General features: G+C 43.2%; 2 protein-coding genes across 7 annotated transcripts in view; both read right to left on the bottom strand.

The window, feature by feature from the left end:
• Positions 1-22,709, bottom strand: part of MRPS6 (mitochondrial ribosomal protein S6) — a 46,348-nt gene extending 23,639 nt beyond the window's left edge. Inside the window, exon 1 of the mRNA XM_065676906.1 lies at positions 22,627-22,709. Within this exon, the coding sequence (XP_065532978.1) occupies positions 22,627-22,671 (45 nt within the window). The 5' untranslated portion in view covers positions 22,672-22,709. The remainder of the gene's footprint in view (positions 1-22,626) is intronic.
• On the bottom strand, positions 915-22,712 carry SLC5A3 (solute carrier family 5 member 3). 6 transcript variants are annotated; one of them, XM_065676871.1, is made up of 4 exons: positions 13,948-14,236; positions 13,648-13,769; positions 13,142-13,312; positions 915-9,341 (listed from the first exon to the last, which is right to left on the bottom strand). In XM_065676871.1, the coding sequence occupies exon 4, from the start codon at positions 9,038-9,040 to the stop codon at positions 6,899-6,901; it is 2,142 nt and encodes a 713-aa protein (XP_065532943.1). In that variant the 5' UTR covers positions 9,041-9,341; positions 13,142-13,312; positions 13,648-13,769; positions 13,948-14,236; the 3' UTR covers positions 915-6,898. The 6 variants fall into 6 exon arrangements, with proteins under 6 accessions (XP_065532943.1, XP_065532945.1, XP_065532942.1 ...); XM_065676873.1 differs by lacking the exon at positions 13,648-13,769; XM_065676870.1 differs by lacking the exon at positions 13,948-14,236 and having other exon boundaries at positions 13,147-13,312; positions 13,648-13,900.
• Positions 22,713-23,731: the final 1,019 nt, after the last annotated feature.

Genomic DNA, 23,731 nt, shown 5'->3' with positions numbered 1-23,731 from the left:
GTTCAAAGATGTTCTTACGGGGGAAGAGGTACAAGGGGGAGAAGGAAGTGGAAGACTCGTGTTCTTTCCTGACACGTGTCAATGTTTCCATCTTTTTCAAACAGTGAAAAGATACCCTTCCCTCCCCCAAAGGCTCAGCACCAACTACCATAAGTTGTAACTGCTTCCTACAAGGGAAAAGATAGCATCACACACATTCTCAGAGCATGACTGCTGGCACGGGCTTCTCTGAGGACTTAGGCACCAAGACCGATTTCTAGATCACAGTGAGAAATAAAACACAAGATAGACACTGAGGCATTCAAGCTGGGGCAGCCCCAGAGGGACAGCAAAGTACAAATGGAGGTATTTAAAGACTCTCCGCAACTAACTAGGAAGGTGCCTGTCCCACTCAAGGTTGCTCAGGCAGCAGCTGAACAGGGCATTGAAAGAAGGAAGGGGGTAGGGGTGAAGGAAGAAAAAACAATCATAATTTCGCACAATATCCAGCAAGGCTGCCCTGTTACATGAAGGTTCACTCCTATTTTGTTTTGCGTGGAAGCTGCTGCTCTCCAGGGTGCTTCAGCTAACCTTGCCCTGCCAGCTTCAGTGCGTAGAAAGATTAGGCCAGCCTACCCCAGTCCCGCCTCCCCAGAACATGAGCTGGCCTCAAGTTTTGGCAGCCAAACTCTGCACCCATATTTTGGATTCCCTAAGTTCTTCTTGCAGCTTTAAAGAATCTAGTTTGTTTGGGGGTTTTTTCCTACCCAGATGCCCACACCCTGCTTCAAGAGGTATGCCTTTTAATAATGGGGGGGAAATGGGAAGTATCTTTATACATAGGGACATGAGGCTTACTACAAAAGTAAGAACAGCTATGACAGTTACGGACAGGCTTTCCAAAATAGCTTCACAAATATCTATTCTGTTGTTGTTTGGGGTTTTTTTTCTCTATTTTTATTGAAACTTTGTACAGAAGTTTTAAACATTTCCATACAATACTTTTAGACAGGACAAAATGCCATGGTAAAGAAATGTAAACTGCAAGAAACACAGTCTGAAGTATCCAAATACTCTCTAATAAGAGTTTTAGTTTGAAGACTAATGCAGTAGGCAAAATAATATGCATACAGTATACAAAGAACAGTATACACAGGGCCAGCAATGCTAACTATGAAATTTTTGCATCAGATTTACTTCAAAGATTTATAGCAATATGATAATTCTATACACTAGACCAAAATTAATTTATCATACATCATTTCTATGACAAAAAGCTTGTCATTAAGGACAGTAGCAACTTACAATATACTTAAGCTGTATTAATCTCAGTAACACTTCTAAATCTATATTCCTACTACAGTAATTTTTTTCAGTATATTGTCTTATAAGATCTTAACAGACCTTTAAATAACACTTTACCAAAAGAGACCTGGATCCATTATAGCGATCTTATCTACATGCCCATTTGGCTTATTAAAACAAAAACAAACCAACCAAAACACAAGAGACAAGGAAAAAAAAAAACGCAGGTTTCAAATGCTCTATGATATCATTTGGTTTTGGTCTGAAATGTAGTTTAGTTGAATAGTTAAAAAAAGAAAATAAAAAATAATAAAACACAAAAAAACCCAAAACCACACAAACCAAAAAATAAAAAACCAAAAAGGCAGTTCATTAACTGGTATTTTATATAAAATCTGCAGAAAAATACAACAGCAACAAAAAACAAAAGTACTTCACAGATACCTAAAAAAATTATATCAGAGATAAAGGTAAAGCAGCATCACTTTGACACTGTGCTTTAAAAATAAGAAGATGAATGAAGAGACTGCTCTAGTGATATTAGAAAATTTGCTTTCTTCTTGAAGAAGAAGACTACTAACATTTTGCACAGCAACTATTTTTATAACCACCTCATTTAAAAACGTGTATTCATAGACACAGAGAATTGTCATATCATTACCATTTTTGCTCAAAGTGTCTGACTTTACACAGTGAAACTGATAATGCTAAGTGTCACCAGATGTCACTATATCATGAATATTAGAAGAGAAGCAAATGCCTTTAAACCAACACCATAAAAGAAACAATAGAAAGTGTTTTGTAAACAAAACAAACCACTTTGCAAAACAAGAGAGTTCAGAGATCTCACAGTGAAATCAGAAATCCTAATTATATATGTTTACATTCTAGGACTACTCTTTACCTTAGGCCAATTAAAGCACATTAAACCATTTAATTATATACAAACATTTCCTTAAAAAAAAAAATTAAACCATTGCACACACATCTGCTTTTTAACACCACATACCAAGGTTAGTTTTATTTTCAAAACAATTACATTTAAGGGCACAGAACATACAGAATACCAAATTAACAGGTGAGTATTTTGCTTCACTATACATGCTAAATCCAAAGATTTCCTCAAGAAAGCTAGAGCTTAGGAACTCCAACTTCTTCCATGTATCCTGTTCTCTGAAAGGGAGCATCTCCCCACACCTCCTTTATCTTAGGATTTAAAAAAATATATATATAAAAAAAATAAAGCTGTAAGTTTTAAAGTTGTAAGCATCTTCCTCTTTAAGTGCTTGCACAGAGATCCTTTGATGGCTCTCCCCACACTATACTGTAACCTTGTGGGAAATCCTTTCCACTACTCAGTTACAGTACTCGCATCAGAAGTCTCATGCTGGACCTTCTGGGATTAGGGTGGAAAGGGGAACACAGAAGTGGAGAAGTAGAAAATACACAAGCGGCATACTGAAGGCCATTTTAATTTCTTACAATCTCTCACCGTTTCCTTTCAGGTTCTAGTAAAAGCTAACAGGAAAAAAAAAATCATAAAAAACCAAAAAACTAAACTTTGGCAGAGAATAGCATCAAATCAGTCATTTAAAAAAAAAAAGTTAAATAAGAACAGTCTCCCAAAGCTCTCAAGAAGCCTCTCTTTCAAACAAAAGGCTTCTAACAAATTTCTGAGAGAAAATTCAAATATCTTAACAGAAAAATAAGTTAAGGGAAGTAACAAAAAAAAAAGGTGTCACTCCAAAATAAGTTTTTCAAGACATCATTCTAAGCTCAAGGCAATAAATAAACCAGCCGCTACAAGACAGAAACATGTGTCCTCCTGGATCTAACCCTGCATGACTAGCCAGTCCCACCAAGGAGGCAGCCAGGCATTAGAATTCATGAAATTGATTGTCCATTATGGGAGACACTTTGTAGTTTTACTGGACCAAAAAGTTGGTGTTTATACCGAAACATTAACCTGGATTAACATCTCTTCCATGTAGATCATGATTAGAAGATTAGCAAAGGCATGTTTACGCTATAAAAAAAATCCTCAAGCAACTTCTTATACTAAGGTCCATAACACAGGGCAAGGTACTTGCTCACCAACAGACAGTTTGCTTGAAACCTTATATATATCTATATATATATTCATATATATATATTCATATATATATATGGGGTTTTTTTTCTAATAAAGGTGTTTTATTAAGTGGTTATACTCAGCAAAAAACATTAGCAAGTTCTACAACATCTAAGACATGAAAACAGCAAGACTGAAGAGGCTGGCATTAGGCAGAGAGTAGCATAGAAACATTTTTAAATGACTGAAAAAGCACTGGAGAAATAATTTGCTTAAAAGCTTCTTCACAATAATAGGTCTAAAGATGGGGGGGATGCAAAGTATTACTTTATTAAGATCCTGACTGACTGCCAATTGCCACTGTGATTAATGCAGCAACTTGTTACTTTAGCAAAAGTAAGAAGACATTAACTGGAAGATGGATTATCTCAGATTCAACAGTCAAAGGCTGCACTGTAACGTTTGTGAAGGACTGTTGACTCCCTACCGCTGTCAAAGGGTAAATTCACCATGGATCTGACTGTAGTTACACTGAACAGGATACTGGCATCCTCTATAAACAGCATTCTCTTTTAAAAAAGCAAAAGACTTGGGGGGCAGAGAGGAGGAAAAACGAGCTGGGAAAAGCCATTATAAGCAAACCACTCTTCAAGTGGCTATAAAAGCCATGCCTTCAGCTTCATAACCATGTAAGGCACCCTGGGAAAAAAGCAAGCACAGATGAAGCACCAGCAGCCAAGCATAAGGGTCCCTGAGCTAACCTGGCTTCACAGGTTAGGTGGCAATGCATTTGTTAGTACTGAGAGCAGAAAGGACTGGTCTAGAAAATCCAAGTACCAGCCGCTAATAGAAAGACATGCCAAGTTACTAAGGGACAGTGCCTGCTACATGAGTCTCTTTTCCTGTACCAAATTAGGCATATTAGCCAGATCCCAGCCTTTTCAAGAAGGTATTATTGGACTGAGACTTATCTTTGCCCTCCACAAGTTATTTTTCATCCCACTAAGTCAAATTTTGCCCTAGGTTACTTTATCCAGCATAGGAAAAAAATAATAATCATCAACTGTGTTTTACAGCTTTCTAATAGCACTGTCCTTCCTGACTCAGCCTACTAATGAAGCAACCCGAGATGCCATTACTTATTTCACATACTTCACCATTAGAAACAACTTAAAACACTTTTTCTGAATGAAGCCAGCTACACAAACCGTAAGAAAATGTGTCTCGTCACACTGCTGTTAACACCAAGACTCGGGTAAGGCAACTCTCCTCTTCTACATATACTGCAACTGTACTCCTACACTTATTCCAGTATTTCCAGTTAAGAACAGTCTGCTTTCCAGCAGCAACAACTAAAAGTTAAGAAAGGCAGGGCACCTCAGCCTCTGTTTAAAGTCTTGGAATGAATGGGATTCAGTTGATTTAAAAATAAAACACCAAAATGAACATACAAACGAAAAAACCCACAAAAAAAACCACACCAAAGAAAACCCCCCAAAAATGGAAGTTAGTAATTTTCTCTGAAAATATGTATTATACATGATACTACTAAAAACTATTTGGACGGCCTGCAGCTTACAGCACCACTGTACTGGAAAGCAAATTTTCTCCAGCAGTCAAAGGCAGAATGCACCCAAATTTCATCGCAACATAACTATTTCACCCATAGGGATTGGTTCTTTTTTATGTGCCAAGGAAACATTGCTGGACCCTTGAATCAATGCTGTTGAACTGTCAGCATGGTCCCTCAGTCCATTTCTGGCCTAGCCAGTTCATGCTCTCACAAATCCCCAGACAACCTCTGGAGCAAAGACTACTAGAGGAATCATTTTCACAGGAAGCCTGGATATGACAACTCTGTCATGGAGGATAAGGGAGTTTACTACACAAGTGCAGCCACACACTGTCAACTGGCCTCTGTGCCCCAAAACAGGTCCTGACTTGGTTTAGCATAAGGGCAAGAGCACCCTGGACAGCAACGCATTCTCCTGCTTTACCAAGGAGAAGTGGACCTTGTGGTCTGCTGAGTTCCACCAACCTACTGCACACACATCCTCCACACCTGGAAACCATTCATCCCTGCCTTGGGCATCCATCCTTCAGAAGAACCTCCGCATCTCTAGACCTACTGATCACCTGGGAAAAGTTTCACTTCTATCTGAAGAATCGTAAGGGCAGACCTCAATTGCTGACACAGATTACAATTGCACATGCTCTTTATCTCCTGACACTGAATCCCTCAGGAGACATTCCTTACCAAAAAAAAAAAAAAAAAAAAGGTCTGATAGGGAGAAAGAGGAAGCAGGAAAAGACATGAGGCAAAAGGACTCTGGAAAATAAGGACCACTTCCACCACCTTCCCTCACTTCCCCTGCCTCTTGTCTTCCCACTTGGTTTTCTTCCCTTAGACTCAGTGTGCAGCAATGGTAGGGATGCAGTGTTGCCCTTCTAAAACGGCAGGGGTGCAGAGTACTGTCCTGTTGAAGGGCAGCATATTGCCCTTCAACACATACACAGCAGAGAAGTTATTTTACAGTGTTCTTACCAAACTGAAGACCTGCCAAGTCTCACACTTCTTTTCCTCATGTGATAGAACCTATGCAGAGATTTTTTCCCTCTAGAAAGAGGCTAACCCTAATTATGTACTAAAGGTTTGGACATTGAGGAGGCTGAATAAACACTCTTCTATTTCAACATACTACAAAACCTAACCAAGGAGTATTTCTTTTTTTTTTTCCCTCCCCCCCTTCTCCATTGCCAGTTTGTCATCTCCAAGATTTTTGGTTTGTTTTTTCTTTTTTGTCCTTTTTTTTTTTTTTTTTTAAATACAGCAACTTTTCAGTAATGGAATTTACAGTGGATTTTCTTACAGAGGAAAAAAGACAGAAAGCTACTAACAGCTATCATGGTTTAAGTGCTACAAGATGAGACAAAATATCTTTCTGTTGTTACTATGAGAGAAATGAGAAACCAAAACCATAAAAAACAAAGCAACAACTAACAAAACCTAAAAGCAGTGAACAAAATTAAAGAGTGCCAAGTTGGCCAAGGTAATATAGCTATGTTACAAAGAATGACTACACAGCGACGTGCATCACAGCCCTACATTTAAAAAAAAAAAAAAAGTCTTTCAACACAGCTTTAATCATTTAGATTTTAAACATCAGCAAATGATAAGTTGTTATCTTAATGCTGACTGAGCTATGTAACTGCCTGACTTCAAACACAGCCACCTGCCTGCCTTTGGTATATTTATACACATGTACATGTAAAAACCAAAAGGTTAGTACTGCAAACAGGAAAAGAAAAAGGCAAAAGGGGGAAAGGACACTACGTAACAGGTTCTGCTTTCAGCAGAGATAGGACAACATGTCTCAAATGGTCTCTAAATAAGCTAAAGTTGAGTTGATCTTACAATTATAGCGTAAACAATGCCTGGGTTGCAGTTATGTTATTTGAAAAGAAAAGAAATTAAACCAAAACAAAAAAATCTCTAGAGACCTTCTGTATGTTTAGCCATACCCTTAAAAGTTTACTATTCACTCACAAAGAGAAATAGACAAACATGAATATTCCAAGTGAACAGACACAGACCAGTCCAGTATTTAGTAATAGTTTAACTTTTGGAGTCTCTTCCAGCATTTGTAAACAAACAGTCTCTTCCTCCACCTCCCGAACAGCTCTCTTGTTCATGTTTTTACTTTTAAAGCCACAGAACCAATCTATGAATTTCAAATGTCTCTCTCTCTCATCAGTCTCTTCCTCATGCTTTTTCTCCCCCATCAAAGCCGCTTGTCCGTTCGAATAACAATCAACTGGTGTCTCGACTTCAGAGTGACTCACAGAAATCACTGGGTTGCTGTCATCTCTGCAAGTAACCAGAAGATTGATATCCTCCGGCTTAATATTTTTAATATTTTCTTCCGATTTGCCATTTGGCATTATATGGTTAGCATTTTCATTGCACTTGAGAATGCTCTTTTCTTGCACTTTGTACAGCTCCCCCTTTGCAGTGCTCTCTTTCACATTCCTGTTTTTCACGGCCCAGAAAGTAGTTGTCCGAACCTGCTCCTTCGTAGGTGGAGGTGTGAGGAGGCTTACTACAAAGGTCACAATCCCCGTGATCCAGAACAGAGTTGTCGCAACATACATATAGTGGATGTTTTTGATAAAGCTTGGCCTAGTATCCGGCTGGTTACACTCAGGAGCACGATAGATAAATGCCAGTATCAACCGGATCGCTCCAAGAACAAACCCGGCCATTCCACCATAGAAAGCTCCCTGCTCATTGCAGCGCTTCCAAAAGATACCCATAAGAAACAGAGCGGCCACTGGTGGGGTCAAGTAGTCTGCTACCTCTTGGATATAAAGGTACATCTGACCACCTTGCATTTCTACAATTATCGGGACCCAGGCAATGCTTATAACTACCATGAACGCAACAAAGACTCTTCCTACAATCATCAGTTCTCTAGACGTTGCGCTCTTCCGAATCAGCTTGTAGACATCGAGTGTGAATATGGTGCTGGCACTGTTGAATATAGAGTCCAAGTCACTCATCAGTGCAGCAATCATCACAGCCATCATCAGTCCCCGCAGGCCAACCGGCACAAGTTTCATCACCAAACGTGGGTAGGCAATGTTAGAACATCCCGCTCTGCTCCCGCAGACTTGAAAACAGTGTTCCGGGTTAATGCAGGCGATATCATCTGCAAACAGTATTCGTGAAATCATTCCTGGGACAACTATAATAAACATCGGCAGCAACTTTAAGAAGCCTGCCATCAGAGTGGATCCTTTGGCATGAGCAATGTTTTTTGCAGCTAAAACTCTTTGAACTATGACTTGATCGGCACACCAGTACCAGACAGAAGCCGGAGTCTGCCCCAACAAAAATCCAGGCCAGGGAATATCTTCATCTGTTGGCTCACGCAACATTTTAAGAGCATCAGGCTTTGGGTCAACATTGCAGGAATTGGTATTGGAAATGTTGTAGGTTAACAAGATAGACGTAATATTTGGCGACGCTAACATGTACCTTCTTTTAACTTCTTCAAACCCACCAACCTCCATAATACTTATGATCATAAGTGTGAGGGCACCAATAATCATAAGCAGAGCTTGAAGCGTGTCTGTGTAGATGACAGCCACAAGACCTCCAGTCACAGTCAACAGTGCAGTCATTCCAATAAGGAGGATAACTGACAAATAGAGGTTCCACCCCAGCGATTCTTGAATAAAAAGTGCCCCTGAATACAAGTCAACTGAGAGTTTGGTGAAGATATAAAGAATTAGAGACAATGCTGCAAAATATATTTGAATTCTATGCCCTCCAAAACGCTTGGACAAGTACTCAGGCATGGTGTATACTCCCGACCGGATGTAGACTGGGACGAAGACCCATCCTAAAAGCTGCAAAAGCATTAAGGCGTTGAATTCCCATGCACCTACTGCAAATCCACTCGCCGCTCCAGATCCTGCGAGCCCAATGAAATGTTCGCTTCCAATATTGCTCACAAATAAAGATGCACCAATAGCTACCCAGGTCATAGAACGCCCTGCCAAAAAGTAGCCACTTACGGTGCTCCGATTGTATTTCCACATGGCAAAGAAACCTATGCACATTACAAGCACGAAGTACAGCACCACAATGGCAATGTCTGCTGTTTCCAAAGAAGCCCTCATTTTTGTAAACAAAATGCCTTCGCACAGCTGACGTCCACTTCTCGCCCCCCAGCAAATGTCTTTAAGCAACACGTGAACCAGTTAACATATATCAACACTGTGGATCAAATTCTTTGTCCCTTGGTTTGCTGTCCTGATGCTGGTGGTTGTGGTACATTTACTTTCTCCGCTTCTCAAATGGAAATTTGGAACTTAGCACGCACTTTTAATCCACATTCCACAAGAGCATCAGCCTTAACTCAGTTGATGTAGGAGAAATTCTTAGTTGCAGCTAAGTTTAGTGAGGCCTACTGTACCAACCCTGCAAGGCAGCAAAGACAAAAGACAAAGATTGAATTAGAGAAGAATTTCATGAAGTAATGAGAAAAAATTTGAAGTCGAGTAAAACAATGACTGAACACCACAGATTTTTTTTCCCCCTTATATTTTCTGCTGTATTTATGCAATCCATAACAGACATAATTAAATACTTGTAGAACTAAGCAGCAATGCCCTTTACTGGTCAACTTTAATGTTTACAAGTACTTTAAGGGACGCAGCAATTCTGGGGTATAAAATGACCCAAATTCCCCACAAGGCAAGGAACAGAAATACGTTTACTTTTTCTTTAGAGTCTCACAAGTCTGCTTCTCAAGTCATTAAATAGCCTTTCCTCTTTCAAGCAATCTTAGGGAAATAAAACAAAACCAAACAAAAAACAGCCATTAAGGAGCATTAACCTGGCCAGTCATTTTCTGTATTGCCCTAGCACTGCACCCCACAAATCTTCATAGATCCTCCCATCACATGCACGCATTTGAGACACCAGCTGGCTGCTAGAGCTAAAAATCAAAGTGAAGTTCCAATACTGTCAAAAACACAACATAAATTTAAGGTCAGCTGAAAAAAAAAGAAAAAAAATCAAGGTTACTCAGATGAGTTTGGACCTGTCTGAAGTACAGATGATTACAGACTTATATTTTACTCTGAAAGCTCTTCATACAATATCCCATGTAATCTAAGCGAAGAAAAAAGTCCCATTCAAACAAAGGGCAAAAAACAAAACAATGCCTGACATCTGGCTTAAGGGTATTTCTGTCTGCTATGTGCATTTTGATCCTCACACCCGCATGGTTTCAGCATTTTTTGGGAGCACCCTACGCACATAGGAGAGAACCGGATGGATTTTGTAGCAGTCACAGTTGCTAGGATGCCAGGAAACAGTTCCCAGCATTAACTATGTGTATCCAAGCACTAAGAGGATCACTAACATCAGAGGTAGAGAGTTTCAAGGCAAAGCATACCCTGCCACTCTATTCCTGAACCCTCAATCACACCCAATTCTACCAAAGCATGTCAGGAAACAGGCACTCATTTCAGCAAGCAGGTCTGAAGTATTCAAAGGATGGAAGGGGATAATACAACTTGCTAGCAGACAACCAAACAGCTTGGAGAGGAAGAGGCACTAAAGAGCTGCACAGTAGCTCTTACTCCTGCTATGAAGATAGGATTATCCTATCTCCTTCTACACTTTGGGAGGTATCCTCTATACACCTGTCCTGGGTGTATACACCCAAACCTTTATGGGTTTAGAGAGTGCTGGACATAAGATTTTTCTGCTTCCTACACCAGATGTGCACAGCAACGGGAAGACCAAAGCAAAGACCTCATTTAGTCTAAAAATCAGAACTCAAACCTTTAGTATTCAAGATTATTACAGAAGAGTAGGGAACAGGGTCTGACTCCATTCCTCTTTCCCACCCACTGGTAAAAGTAATACAGGCACAAAAAATAAATAAATAAATTAAAATCACTGCACTGCATCTTTTTTCTGACCATAAGGTCTGCCAGCCTTAGAAGTCATACAAGCAACAGCTCCAGGCATTCCCCCTTCCACTTCAGTTGTAGAAGGGTTAGCTCACATTTCCTTATTAATTCACCTATGATTAACTAAAGCAATCATGTAACATTCTAGTATTTGGGTGGGCTCTTGTTCAGAATCCCTGCAGCATATTCATTATGTTAAAAAAAATAAAAGAGAGCAAATAAAAACATTACAAATTCTCAGAGAGACCACAATAAAAACTACAGTCAAGGCTGAAAATGCAGACATTTCCCCCTCTACATTACGTTGTGCATTACTAAAGGTAGTAATGGTGCTGATGCAAGAATGTGCATTTCTCAGTAAGAAAAATGTATTTTTAAAACAGCTTCTTACAGCAAACCACAACTTCAGCCTTGAGAAATTCACATTCATGATATTCACATAAGCCGGCTGTTTTCAAGAGTAGTTCAGAATCAAAGAAGATAACAAGGGTTCCCCACCACCACCACAAACCCACATGAGAATACAGATATTCATTCTGCAGAAGTTATAGCCAATAAAGAGAGACTACGGAGACATGGCACAACATGGACTGATTACAGTACTGTGCCAAATTTACCATGCTCATAAGCCTCAAACCACAGATGTATTTTAAATCCTTACATAGAAGGATTCACATTTACCCTCACCCGCAAATGAAGTGGTAAATGGTCTATTAGTTTAATCCAATACAAAGTTATGAACACTTCAGATCGTATGACACAATCAGATACACGTATAATGTACTATTCTTGGTTTTGAGCACCTTTGAATAACACTTCAACAGTTTTGCATCTTTCACTATATTCAGCGAAGTTTTCAAATGCAACTACATTGCAATGTTTATACCAAAATTGTAAGTATTTTAAAGAGGACAAAGCGGAAGAAAATACTTTCCTCAGACTGGAAAGAAGGAAAACTACCGCATAGAAAATCAGAGGAATGGGCAAACTACAGAAATAGTAATAACTGATATTTTCCCTCTCCTATTGTCCTGTTCCATTACTGGAAAATGTTGGACTTGAACTTTAGTTCACTTTCCACCATCTCCCCTGTATGTTAATCAATGACCTTGCAAAACTATATTATACTATAACATACATAAATAAATAAAAATATTTGTTAAAACTACATCTATTTGATACAAGACATACCAAGCCCATAGTAGAACTACTACAAGCATGTTTAATCCCACTGAAAAGTGTGCAAGTATTAGATACAGCTGCCCTTGAATAAATTGTGACATTTCTCAATTAGGATACTTTGCCAAACTACAATGGGCTCATTCTAACCCAGATAAACAATACGTGAAGTTTCTTGAGCACTTCCACCTCAAGGCACAGCCAGACCATGCACTTGAAATGATCAGCCTACAGGGACCCAAAACATCACCTTTGTAATCAACATCTGAATTTTACAGGGTTCAGCTTGCTTGAGCAGGAAGGTGGAAAGTTTTCAGTAGCTGCTACAAATCTGCTGCACTGTCACTAAATTACTGTACTAAAGTAGCTTCTTGTACCAGTTTCTTATTAGACCTAATTCTAAAATAACCCTGGAACTTTTTTCATTACAAAAATGAGACTCGTCCCTCTGAACTTTCAGCAAGTTATGACCTCAAGTCTTAAGAAGGACTTCTGAGACGCCCCATGCGAGTTTAATTTCAAGTTATTAGAACAGCATTACATTGTGGCACTGACAGAAAACAAAAAAGACAGAAAGACTACACTGCTGCCAAGGACTGATTTTTTTTTCCCCCTAAGGCTGTTTTCTGGCTGGATCATATCAAAGACACAAAACAATGTGCTTCCCTCTTGTCTGAAGACAGAGGGCTACAGCTCTGGTGAAACAATGCATATGTCTCTCCAACGGGCAGCCTGTCCTATAATAAAAAAAGTCTCAAGCAATTCCCTGAAGAGATATCAGATAATGTGAAGCAGATTTAGGGTGGGATTTTTAGGAGAAATTTTTATGACTGTTTTAAAGGAAAACTTTCTCCACAGTGCTTTTCTAATAAAACAGGTCTTTAAGCATGCCAGAATCAAACTGCTCCAGCCCTAAAGCAACTATTTGTTTTCTGCTTAGTGTATTTCTCTTCTCAGCAGATGGGAAGTTTCTCAGTTGACTTTCTTCTTCTTTTACAGTTAAAAAAAAATCAGTCCCAATGGCAAACGCTTTAAGGGTTATTTTTAGGATGCAAATGCCCACATATCACACAGGAGCATCCACTGCTATTATTTGTTAGCAAATAAAGTACATACTTAACTGTTTTCCTAGACTTCAAAGTAGTTTTGAGGTTCTTTCTTAGAAGCAAGAGATTTCTTCTCCACCTTCTTCAAGCAGCGGTAATGTTAACTCATGCTGGTAGCATTTTACCTATTGGACAACTCACTTGCATGGAAGAAATATACCCACATCGCCAGGCTCAACACCTACACAGAAAATAACAATCCAACAATCTCTCATGCCTTGAGCAGGCCTGTACAACATCCAATTCCCTGAGTGTGTTGGCTGGGCTGCTCCACTGCAGGCTACCTGCTACAGACACACAGGTGAGTTCCTACGTGCTCCACAGCAAACACAAGGCATTCTGAGGCAGCCTATCTCAGAGAGGAAAAAAAAAAAAAGAAAAGAGGAAAAAGCTTCATTCCATTTACTGCAGCACTCTGGAATACAAAAAAGGAGCACAACTGTTCTTCATGGAGTAACTGATACAAATAACTGAACTGCTAACAATAACGGATACTTGTCCTTATGTAATACACACCCTTTAGAAAGCAGAGGCCATCCTTGCAGCTGCTGAATAGGACATCAACATCCAGGACCACAGTTTCAGGCCTTTCCTTTGTAAATCAGGAGCTAAGGAATAAAGCTGGGCAGGAATCCCACCTGAGACAAACAGCATGTGTCACAGGGAGCAGAAAAGCTCAGAGGCACAAGTTGACCTGTAGCATCTAATAAATAACTTCACTTAAGGGTCTGGACTGGCATTCCCAGGAGCTCAACAAGCTGAAGTAGAAAAGTACCACATTTACAAGTTACCCAAACCAGCAATGACCTGACTAACCTGTTTGCCACATGTGCTCTGCTGCATCAACACTTCTGCTGGCCTTCGAGAACACAGGTGCCCCAGAGGCAACTCTATAGATCATCACTAGCATAAAAGTTCAATCTGAGGTGCAAGGTTCAAGTCAGTCACCCAAAGGAGTTATGAACACACAGTGCACTTTTTTGTCTGGGGTATCAGGAATCGCTCCAGTCCTGGTCTTCATTTAACTGTAGCATCAGAAAAAGAAGCTTGCTCCTCAACACATTCTTCTCGATCCTTTTCTAAAGGACTGCTGAAGGAGACATGAGACAAATAAGTAACCTCACAGCATGCAGTTCAGCAGAAGAAATAGAACAACACTGCATTTGCCAGACAGAAACGTAATGCTATTACAGAAGCAGTTACTGGAGTTCTGTAAGGGCAACTGAAGCTGAAGAGCACTGTGACTGTCAGTTTTAGAGCAGCAGATCGATGTAGTTGGTTTCGGTTTTAAGCATTCTTCCCCCCATCCCAAGTGTATACACCCAGTTAGGTCTCCCACCGAGTCATAAATTAAAGAGAGGGGGAAAAAAAAAAAAAAGGCAGAAAGAGGATGCAGCTTTATGGCAGTGCTCATTCAGCACTCTGTAAACACAACAGAAACTACAGTACTGTTGAACTGCAAAGCAAGAGGAAGATTGCTTGTTTTCTGAAACAAGCATCACTAGCAGTGTCTCAGCAAGCCACTTCTTGCCACTGCCTGTGGCATGCACATTTGAATGGTTTCTTTTGCCTTGAGTCAGTCCCCAGCACTGTCACGAATAATGGATTTATTTGCTTCCACTGCTCCTCCAAAAAAACTCCAAACAAGGGAAAGGGGTGAGTGGGTGTGTGTGTGTGTGTGTGTGTGTGTGTTAAGCTGAGGACAGAAGGAGATAGTTCCTTCTTATTTGTTTAAATAAAGAGACACCACAAAGACTATCTTCTCCATGCCTACCAAGACACACTGTAGTTACCTTACTTGGGTCTTAAGAAAGAGTACTCCATCAGGTTAAGATAAACTGACTATTAGTTTGAAGAAAATATGCAGGTAAGAACTTTCTCTTCCCCTCGTCAGCCCAAAGAATCAGCTTGTTCACATGGGTGCCAGAAGTTATTTGGGTTCTCTGAAGAGAGCAGAAAGTACAGCCAACGCTCAGCATTGCTGAGGAACTGGGCTGCTCTTCTCTGGCAAGTAAACAGAATCATTCTTGCCTCTGCCATAACTCAAGTAGATCACCACCAGAGGCTCAGATGCTCAAAGACGGATTGCCACTGCAAGCAGTTCCATCCCTCAGCACAGAAACCATGCTTTTCTTTGCAACTGCAGATGACATTCTTCCTTCTACACAGGAACTGGAAGCAGAACAGGACAGAGGGTACCAAGAAGGCACATGGTCAACAGTAACCAAGTAAAGAGCACAACAGAGCAAACAGGGAAAGCAAGCCATTTAACAGAGGTGGGAAGAGGTGTCTCCTCCAGGAGATGGCAGTCAGGCAGAACTTCCCTGCCGGGCAAGTGCGCCAAGACATCAGCTTACATACTAAGTTGGATTCTGCAGAGGGACACTGAGCTGAAAGACTCAAATTCGTTCTTGTGGCAACCTGAAGTTCAGAAGCACAATCATTTCACTGCCACTGGCAAGCACTATTTACCTAAATTAATTCAATGAATTACTTAGTCACTAAGATAAACAGCAAGAGAATGGGTAAAACAAACATAAACATGCAAACATTTCATTTCTGTAGAGTATTTGGGACCGTATAATCAAGTGTTCCAAACATCAAGGACCAATGTTACCACCCTGTTAGAAGCACACCATCAGAAAGTGTTGCAAAAACTCCACCACTACTGAAGATGGTTTTCTTTAGCTGCAAAGTACAAAGATGTGATCTAGTTGGCGAGACCCTCCAAGATTCCTAGTCTGCTGGGTGCTCCTGCACCTTCCTGATGATTGTCAGATATCAAAAGAAGATCTTGGCTATAAAACAAGTGGTGCTATTCTACATCAAGCTTTGTAATTACCTATACGAAAAGCTAGCAAACGATTCTAATAGTCTCAAACACATCAACTCCACTGAACACATTCCCTTCCTGTATCCATGCTCTGCATCTACCTTTGTTTTTAATTATTATTCCATAGATATTTGCATAACTGAAGCACAAGGGCTGGCTTGCAAGTGGGCAAACCAGGATTAAACAAACAAAAAAATTATAAAAAAGTAAGAAATAGCAGAATAGTTTCTATGTAGTTCCCCATAATCGTATTTCTAGGATTTATTACCTTCCTTTACATTATCTGCTTCTTTCCTTCCCCTCTCTCACAAGGGATGATGCATTTTCTTTCATTTCCAGCACCAGTATTTGCACTAATGCTCCCACATTACAGGTCCTTCTCTTGTACAGATCTTGCCTTCCTTCCCATATTTTTACTTCCCATCTTTCCTGTTCCACTCCTGTATAACTAGTTATGTTTTGCAGATATGTCCTCCTTTGTACTTTTCCCCCTTTCAGCTTCTTATCAGCTCTTACACAGAATACTGTACCAGAATGCTCTACCAGTAATACTCCTCCTGATCCACTGGGCAGCCTATTGGCTCCTGCTGCCCTCGGAGAAGCAGCACAGAGGCTAGTATATGCAGCTCTATCAAACAGCTGCTTCCACATAATCAACAATTGCCAGAGACTTGTAACAGAAGAGGCCTGGGCAGCTGTGCAAAGAATAATCTTGCTTTTTATCAGAGCAGGCTACTAAGTTACTAGATCAATAATCATCAACAACCACAGTAATTCTGGGGTGGAAACTGCCAGCATTATGGCTCTGGAACAAGAGAATTGGAGAAATCAGCTCCTGAAAGAATACATAAAGCAAGCAAGAACCTTCATCATTACCAAATATGCATGATGTATTAGAAGAAAGGAAACATACACACACGTTCATATTTGAATTTAACAGCTGATTCTAAGCAATATGATGGATATCTTTAAAAATTAGTCACTTCTGAGGTCTTTTACAATAATGGAGAGCAATAATGCTATTTTATCACAAGTTCTCCTTTTTTTTTCTCCCCCCAACAGCTGAAGGACAGAATCTGCTCGCATGCCAAAGCTTATAAAACATCTCCCCGCTCATATACATGGTGCATCCACATGTATACATATGCACAGTGAACAAATTATTAGAGATACACAGCCGAGAGAAGAGCACATTGTTAATTAGGCAACAGGAGCAAGAAGTCTTATCTGAAAGATTAAGCTGTCATTTCCTTCCACGGAAGAGGGGCTAGCCTAATCCCACCCAAGTCTGCCAGCCCCAGCATGGACACAAGGGCCTGCCCATAGTCCTGCCTCAACACTCAGGCTTGCAGCTCTGTAACTTAAGGAACAAGAGTGGCAAAATTAACCAGGGCACCCCATTACCTATGCTTACTGAAGCATATCACTCAATACACTGCAGAAGCCAGTGTAAACCAAGAGGCTTTCCAGTCCGTTATTCTTACCATCAGCTTAGTACTCATGTGGGACATCTTTGCCAAATTCACCTTGCTGTCAACTACCTGCTATAAAAGGGCTTAAGCTATCTTTCAGAAGAGAATAAGCCTCTACCTCCCCTAAAACCAAAGCCAGGCACATATCCCACAGTTAGCAGAAACTTAGAAAAGGACCACTCTCAAGTCTTAAGATTGAAAAAAAGGCAGACATCAACCAAGAAGGTATCATTCTGAAATGCTGTCTGCATAACACACTTAAAAATCCAGTTGTTCTTATGGAAATGCTTAAGGCAGAAAACAAAAAGCTGAATCCTACAAGCAGAGTCAATACTAGATCTTGTTGTCTTCCAAGTCTTGTCTTCTAGTTCCAACTCTTTGGTCTTCTTTTCAGCACCAGCCTAAACACAAAGGTCCCTCCCTGCTAGGCATACTATTGTGAAGAGCAGCCTGTTTCAGCCAACTAAAAAAGTCAAAGGAAACAGAGGAAAACTTCTGTGTAATTTTAACCTGCTTAGTAAAGGAGAGAGGCAGGGAATATGTACAATTCAACTGCAGGAACAGGTAGATTCACCAAACAGGAAAGAAAATAGAACCAGTATCTGCCTGCTCACTGCCCTTTTCATTCTGCCCCACTTCTTCCTAGCAACTACAATATCAAAAACCCAGTTGCTGCAGCTGCCTACACAGCAATTAAGTGCAATATTCAAGATGTCAAGCAACTACTGCCCATTACTTTGGCTTTCCTAAAATAGCTAACTCTCCACAGCAGGTAGGGAAAATTTTTGAAACATGGCAATCCACTCCAAAGGCAACAAACAGATGCTGAAGACAAAGTTACATTGTGTGAACATGCCAGTCAGACTGAGAGCCCAGATGCATGGAGGTGGGTGAATGTGTCTGCTAGTCTAGTATTTACTGATACAAGGTAATCAGGTTTTAGACTATGACACCGATACTATGTATTTGTCATCTGTTACAGGTGAAGTGAGGGAAAAGAGTATGTCACTAATAAAATATTAATACACTTAATTTTTAGCGAATTACTCAAATATAAAGTGTTTTCAAACTGTCCATTCACTTCAGTTCCAGTTACAAAGTTGTTCTGTTGAAGACGGGTGTCCCCGCTAGCAAGAGTCGAGCAGCACCAAGAGCAGCATGGAAATACCGCCACCTTCTCTGTCTGTCCTAGGTTCCCCAGGATGCCAAATTTTCTTGGAGGGTATCTCGCATTGCCGCCCTGTGGTCAGTCTGTAAAACAGCATCAGAGCAATAGGAAGCCATTTCCAGCTCTTCCTTCCCTTCCCTCCCCCCCCACACACACTTCCTTCCCCAGGGCTCTCGAGAGCGTTTTGGCAGGACGAGAAGGGTAGGAAGAGGAAGGCTCTCTGAAAAGCTCTCTCCAGCCAGCCACAACTCCTGCTAATGCACTAGCGGGTCACTACCCTTTCCTGCTGAAGGTCCTGCCCTGCCATAATCCCCCAGCTGAAAGCCAAAGATGACTCTCCTGGGAGAAAGACAGAAATAATTAGAAGTTCATCTTTTGCTATGAATAGTAAAGTTTAGAACATGAACAGCTGTGTCTTCATTTTGCACCTCTACCTTCACCACAACTGTGGTCTTTGACTCAGGCTCTAGAGGGTAGGCAACATGTTGTTTACATATGTCTGCACAAAACTGATAGCAAGTCTGCCATTGAACTCCCCAAGTTCACCATACTATGTCATTTGCGTGTTGGAGTTGAGAAAGGCACACACGTGGGCAAAATTCATTATTTCCACTCTAAGTTCCAGTCACTTCACTGGCCTCACACCTTTCTTTTCCGAAAGCATGTCCTCCAGATACTCACACATGGAGGAACACAAGCCCTCACTGCAGCTACTCTTTGAATACAGCGATACCACAGAGAAGTATGGGGTTTTATTTATTCTGGGGTGCTTTTTTATTTTTACATTTTTTCTTACTGTTTTCCCAAGAGTGACTGACTGGGGTCTCTGCTGATCAAGGACTCTGTCCACAGGCAATTTACAAATACAGTATTTCTACTACACTACCTACACAACAGGACGGAGACTGCGCAGTTCTGACTTCAGAACAAAGTCACAACCTCTTGTGAGAGGTACACGCAGACAACTGATGACAAAGTTGGAAAGTAGAAGTTTCTCCCCTTGCTGCTTTTCCCTACCCCCAAGCCTTTGAGTCTTGCATTTTTAAGACACAAAAGGAAAGCTGAAGAGTCTGCCAAGCAGACACCAGAGCATCAGGCAGGACCAAGGGGTCATGCTTACCCTGTGCCCATGCTGAGGCTAGCTGGATAGGGAGATCAGCTGCACAGCAGGCTCCGCAGCTCACAACAGAAACTACATGCAGGAGCAAAATGAGGAGGAATCCCCAACTTGAACACAAGCAGTGCTAGGGAACAGAGTTTACAGCAACAAAAAAATGAATTTGAGGGATTTATTCTGCCTAGATCTAAGAAAATGCCAAAGTAACTATTAAAAACAATTGTGGGTAAGGGAAACCCCACAGAATCACAAAGTTTGCCTCTGAAGAGAGCTGTGAAAGTCTACCAGACCGTAACTATGAGGTTTGTGCTCAAGCTGCCAGGGAGCTCACAGGAATTAGTGACAGCCCTGGGGGGCAACGAAGCTGAGCAGCAGCGGCTTACTTTCTTCTTTTCCCTGCAAGGCAAGGGAGCTATCAGAGATGAGGAAGGATGCCACAGACACCAACAGAGGAGTCAGCACTTGCTCAAGCCTCAGACTAAAGCAGGCACTGCAGCACACAGCCACTGCACAGAGGGACTGCCACAGCCAGACAGTGAACACCTTGTCCGCAGTAGCTTCATTGAGAAACACTGGTGTCAAGAAGCAATACAATTTATTCAGGCCTGTACATGATCTCCCCAACTTGTAAAGTAAGGAGTTATTTAGTCACTCCATAATTCCAGACTGGTTTATCAGCCACACATTTAGGTCTCCATGTTTTGGCTAACTGAAGTTAGCATTCCAGCTGAGATTATGCACTGCTAAGGGGGTCATTAAAGCAACCCCATTCCCAGGATTCAGCAACACCATGAAGCATATAACCACTACAGGAATTTTTTTCCAAGTGTTCTCATTACACAAGAACAGCAGCAGTAGCAAGACACTGGAACACACAAAAAAAATCCACCTAGATCTGTGTACTGTCAACAGCAACAAAAAAAAAAAAAAGCATTTAGAATAGAACAGGTGTAGGTTAAAACCAGCAGTACACCTGAACCAAAACTTAAGCAGTTTAACATAACCATGGAGCTAAAAGAACACTTTAAAATACATCTATCAGGAAAGAATATACTAAACTTCAGAGGAGAACGTTGCAGATGTTAAAACCTCAGTGCATCCATGCTCATCTTGCAGCTAAAAGCTTATCCCTGTGCTCAGATCTTAGGAACCAATGATGCTTCGCACCAGAAAGCACTCCCTGACATCCTTTCCCAGTAGTCAGCTCATTTGTATCTCAGCATTATGTCATATTTGCTACACTTTCTGCCCTGTTCCGCATTTATAGTGTCTGCACAGCATAATGCATCTCCCACACTAACAGCATGTTCACAAAAAACATCTCAACGCCTTACCTATGGCTCATACACTGATGGGGAGGAGTGTGGGGAAAAAGAAAAAATAATTACATGTTGACAACCCAAGCTCAAAGGCATCGTGTTTTGTCAGAGCAACTGCTGCTCTGCGAGGCGGTGCAGCAATGTCACCAGATTTTTTTCTCCCTGTTGCTGTATTTCTCCACTAGAGGACTCACCTGAGAAGTCTACTACAAGCTTCTGCAGTTAAGCCAAGTTAAAAAAAAACCAACCCCGACATGTGGATGGTACATGTAAAATGAATGGAAATGTACTAGTAGATGTAGCACATATAACACATGAAGACATGCTCCTATAACTGCAAAAGAAATACGGCAAAGCTATTTAGCTTCCTGCTATTTTATGACAGATACACATGTTCATTTAAATGAAGATTAAATGCGAGAGCAAGCATGTCCGTGCTGGGTCAGATCAGAAGGCTACAGCCTAGTAGAAGTGCTGCTACGTTCCAGCACCAGCACTGCATATTAAGCTGGAAAGTAGCAGATAAACAAAGGGTAGAGAAGGCGGCAAAAAAGGGCTGGTATCAGCTATTATTTTCCAAATAAAGGGTCCCCTCTACACGGAGGTGCTTCTATTTTATTATTTCTACACAAAAGTGCACACACCCCCTGCACAGATTCAGCTCTCGTAAAACAGAGCATCACATAACCTCACTCGCTCACACCACGGCTTATCATCGTGCCACCAAAACCAGCGGCAACGGCTAGCAACCCTTGCCGTGGATGATACGGGGGGAGCCGTATCAGCGGAGCTCAACTGGTGTTAGCAACGGCAGGGAAGTAAAAATAAGAAATGATTAATTCTTGAGACTCCCCTGGTACGGAGGGGGCCGGAGAGGCTGGAGCTGGCATCCCGCGGGAGGAAGCTTGCCAGAGCAAGCCCTCGCTCTGCCCCACCGAGGCTCCCCGCAAGGCCTCGCAGAGGAGAGGGGACCTAGCGCGGGGCTGCTACGACCTAGAGAGGAGCCCAGCAAAGCCATCGCAGGTGCTGGGGGAGGAGGGAGATGAGGCACTGAGGCACACGGCAATGGGAAGCGCTGGTGCTGCAGAGGAAGGGGGGGACTTGCCTGCACCAACGCGTAAGGGCAAGGAAAGGGCTAAGTTGACCTGCACCAGGCAAGGGGCAAGGAGGGGAGGGCGGGATAAGAGAGGGAGAAACGCATCGATTTCGCCCAGCGGGGGATCTGCTTACCTGCGGACCAAACGGGAGGAGGGGGGGGAAAGAAGGTGACTGCGGCTCTAGGGCAGCAACTAAGCAAACTCTCCAAGGGAGCAGGGAGGAAAGCGAAAAAGAGGAAGGGGAGAAAGGGCAGAGAAAGACACATGGGCAGTCCCAGGCGCGCTGCGCGGCCCCGCTGCATGGCGCGGAGGGGGAGGCCGGGGAGGGCAGCGCTCACCGCCGGGAAGGGACCGGCCGCGCAGTCCCGTGCTCCATCGGGCAGCACGCGGTAGCGAGAAAAGGCACCGAGGGGACGCCGGGGGCAGGGAGAGAGTGTCTGTCGGGTCCCACCTGGCTCCCTCCCTCCCGTCTCCCCTCCCCTCACTCACCCTCTGCATGACTTTCACGATCAAAGCCAGTTCATAGCGGGGCATCTTAGAGCTGGCTGTGGCGGAAGGAGCGGGGATGCGGCGGGTCAGAGAGTGGGGAGGAGGGGGCAGCGACGCCGGAGAGGAGGGGAACCGGAGGAGGAAGGCGCGTCCCCGGCGGCAGGCGGTGCTGGCGACGGCTGCTGCCCGCGCGGCTCCCAGGCTGCACAGACACCCAGGCGGGCGAGCGGGCGGCGCGGCTTAAAGGGCGCCGGCAGCTGCGCAGGCTCCGCCGCACCGCCCCCTCTCCGCGCCAAGCGCCGCCTCCGCCGCGCACACGCCCGCCTGCCGGGGGGCTGCCACCGCCCGCGGGCAGCTCCGCCGCCCTGTGCGGGGAGATGGGGAGCCGGCAGGGAGGGAGGGAGGCAGGGGGACACCAGCCGCCGGGGAGCGGGCCCGAGCCGGGCGGGCCGCGCCGCGGGCACCGCCTCCCCCCCCCCCTCGCCCCTACGCGGCGGCTCAGGGCCTGCGCCCGCCTTCCGCCTTCCCGCCGCCGCGGCGGTGGCTGTGGCTGCTGCAGGGAGTGGAAATTTCCACTGTGTCCGCCCCCTCGCTCCCCCCTCCGCGCACACACACACACACACCCGAGACCGCACATGCCGGGGGGGGAGGACAGTGCAGGGGGGCCCTGCGCCTGGCTCCCGGCCGCGGCTCTGCGGCCATCGTCCCCCGGCACCTTGGGGGCTGGCAGCGGCCGCGGGCTGCACGGCGGGGCAGAAGCTGCGCTACGGTGGAGGGCGAGGTGAGGGTGCCGTGGAAGGCTGGGGCTGCATGTGTGGGGCACCCTCAGCTCTTCCAGAACCTTCTGCAGCCCGGTGCCTTGGTAGTCCCTGACAAGTGCAGGTGGAGGTGGTCCGCCTGAAGTGGGCAGGGTGTTGGGACTCGAAGGAGGGCTGGTGGGGCGCAGGTGGAACTGCGTAGCTGGCCTTAGTGCCTGAGTGCTCCCGGAGGGGGTGACGGAGCTTCTGAGCAAATGTTTCCCAGCTGGCCGCGGTCCGTGCGCACCCTCGGCATTGTTACTCCCATGCAGCCATCAAGGTCAGCCACACAGATGCCCTCTATCAGC

This window comes from Lathamus discolor, chromosome 4 (assembly GCF_037157495.1).
Source record: "Lathamus discolor isolate bLatDis1 chromosome 4, bLatDis1.hap1, whole genome shotgun sequence".
Lineage (NCBI taxonomy): Eukaryota > Metazoa > Chordata > Aves > Psittaciformes > Psittacidae > Lathamus > Lathamus discolor.
The sequence above is the reverse complement of the archived record's forward strand: the minus strand, read 5'-3'. Positions and strand labels throughout refer to the sequence as shown.

What these genes read in the sequence shown, in the direction of transcription:
- SLC5A3 (XM_065676869.1), bottom strand. Translation starts at nt 9,040, where the DNA reads ATGAGGGCTTCTTTGGAAACAGCAGACATTGCCATTGTGGTGCTGTAC.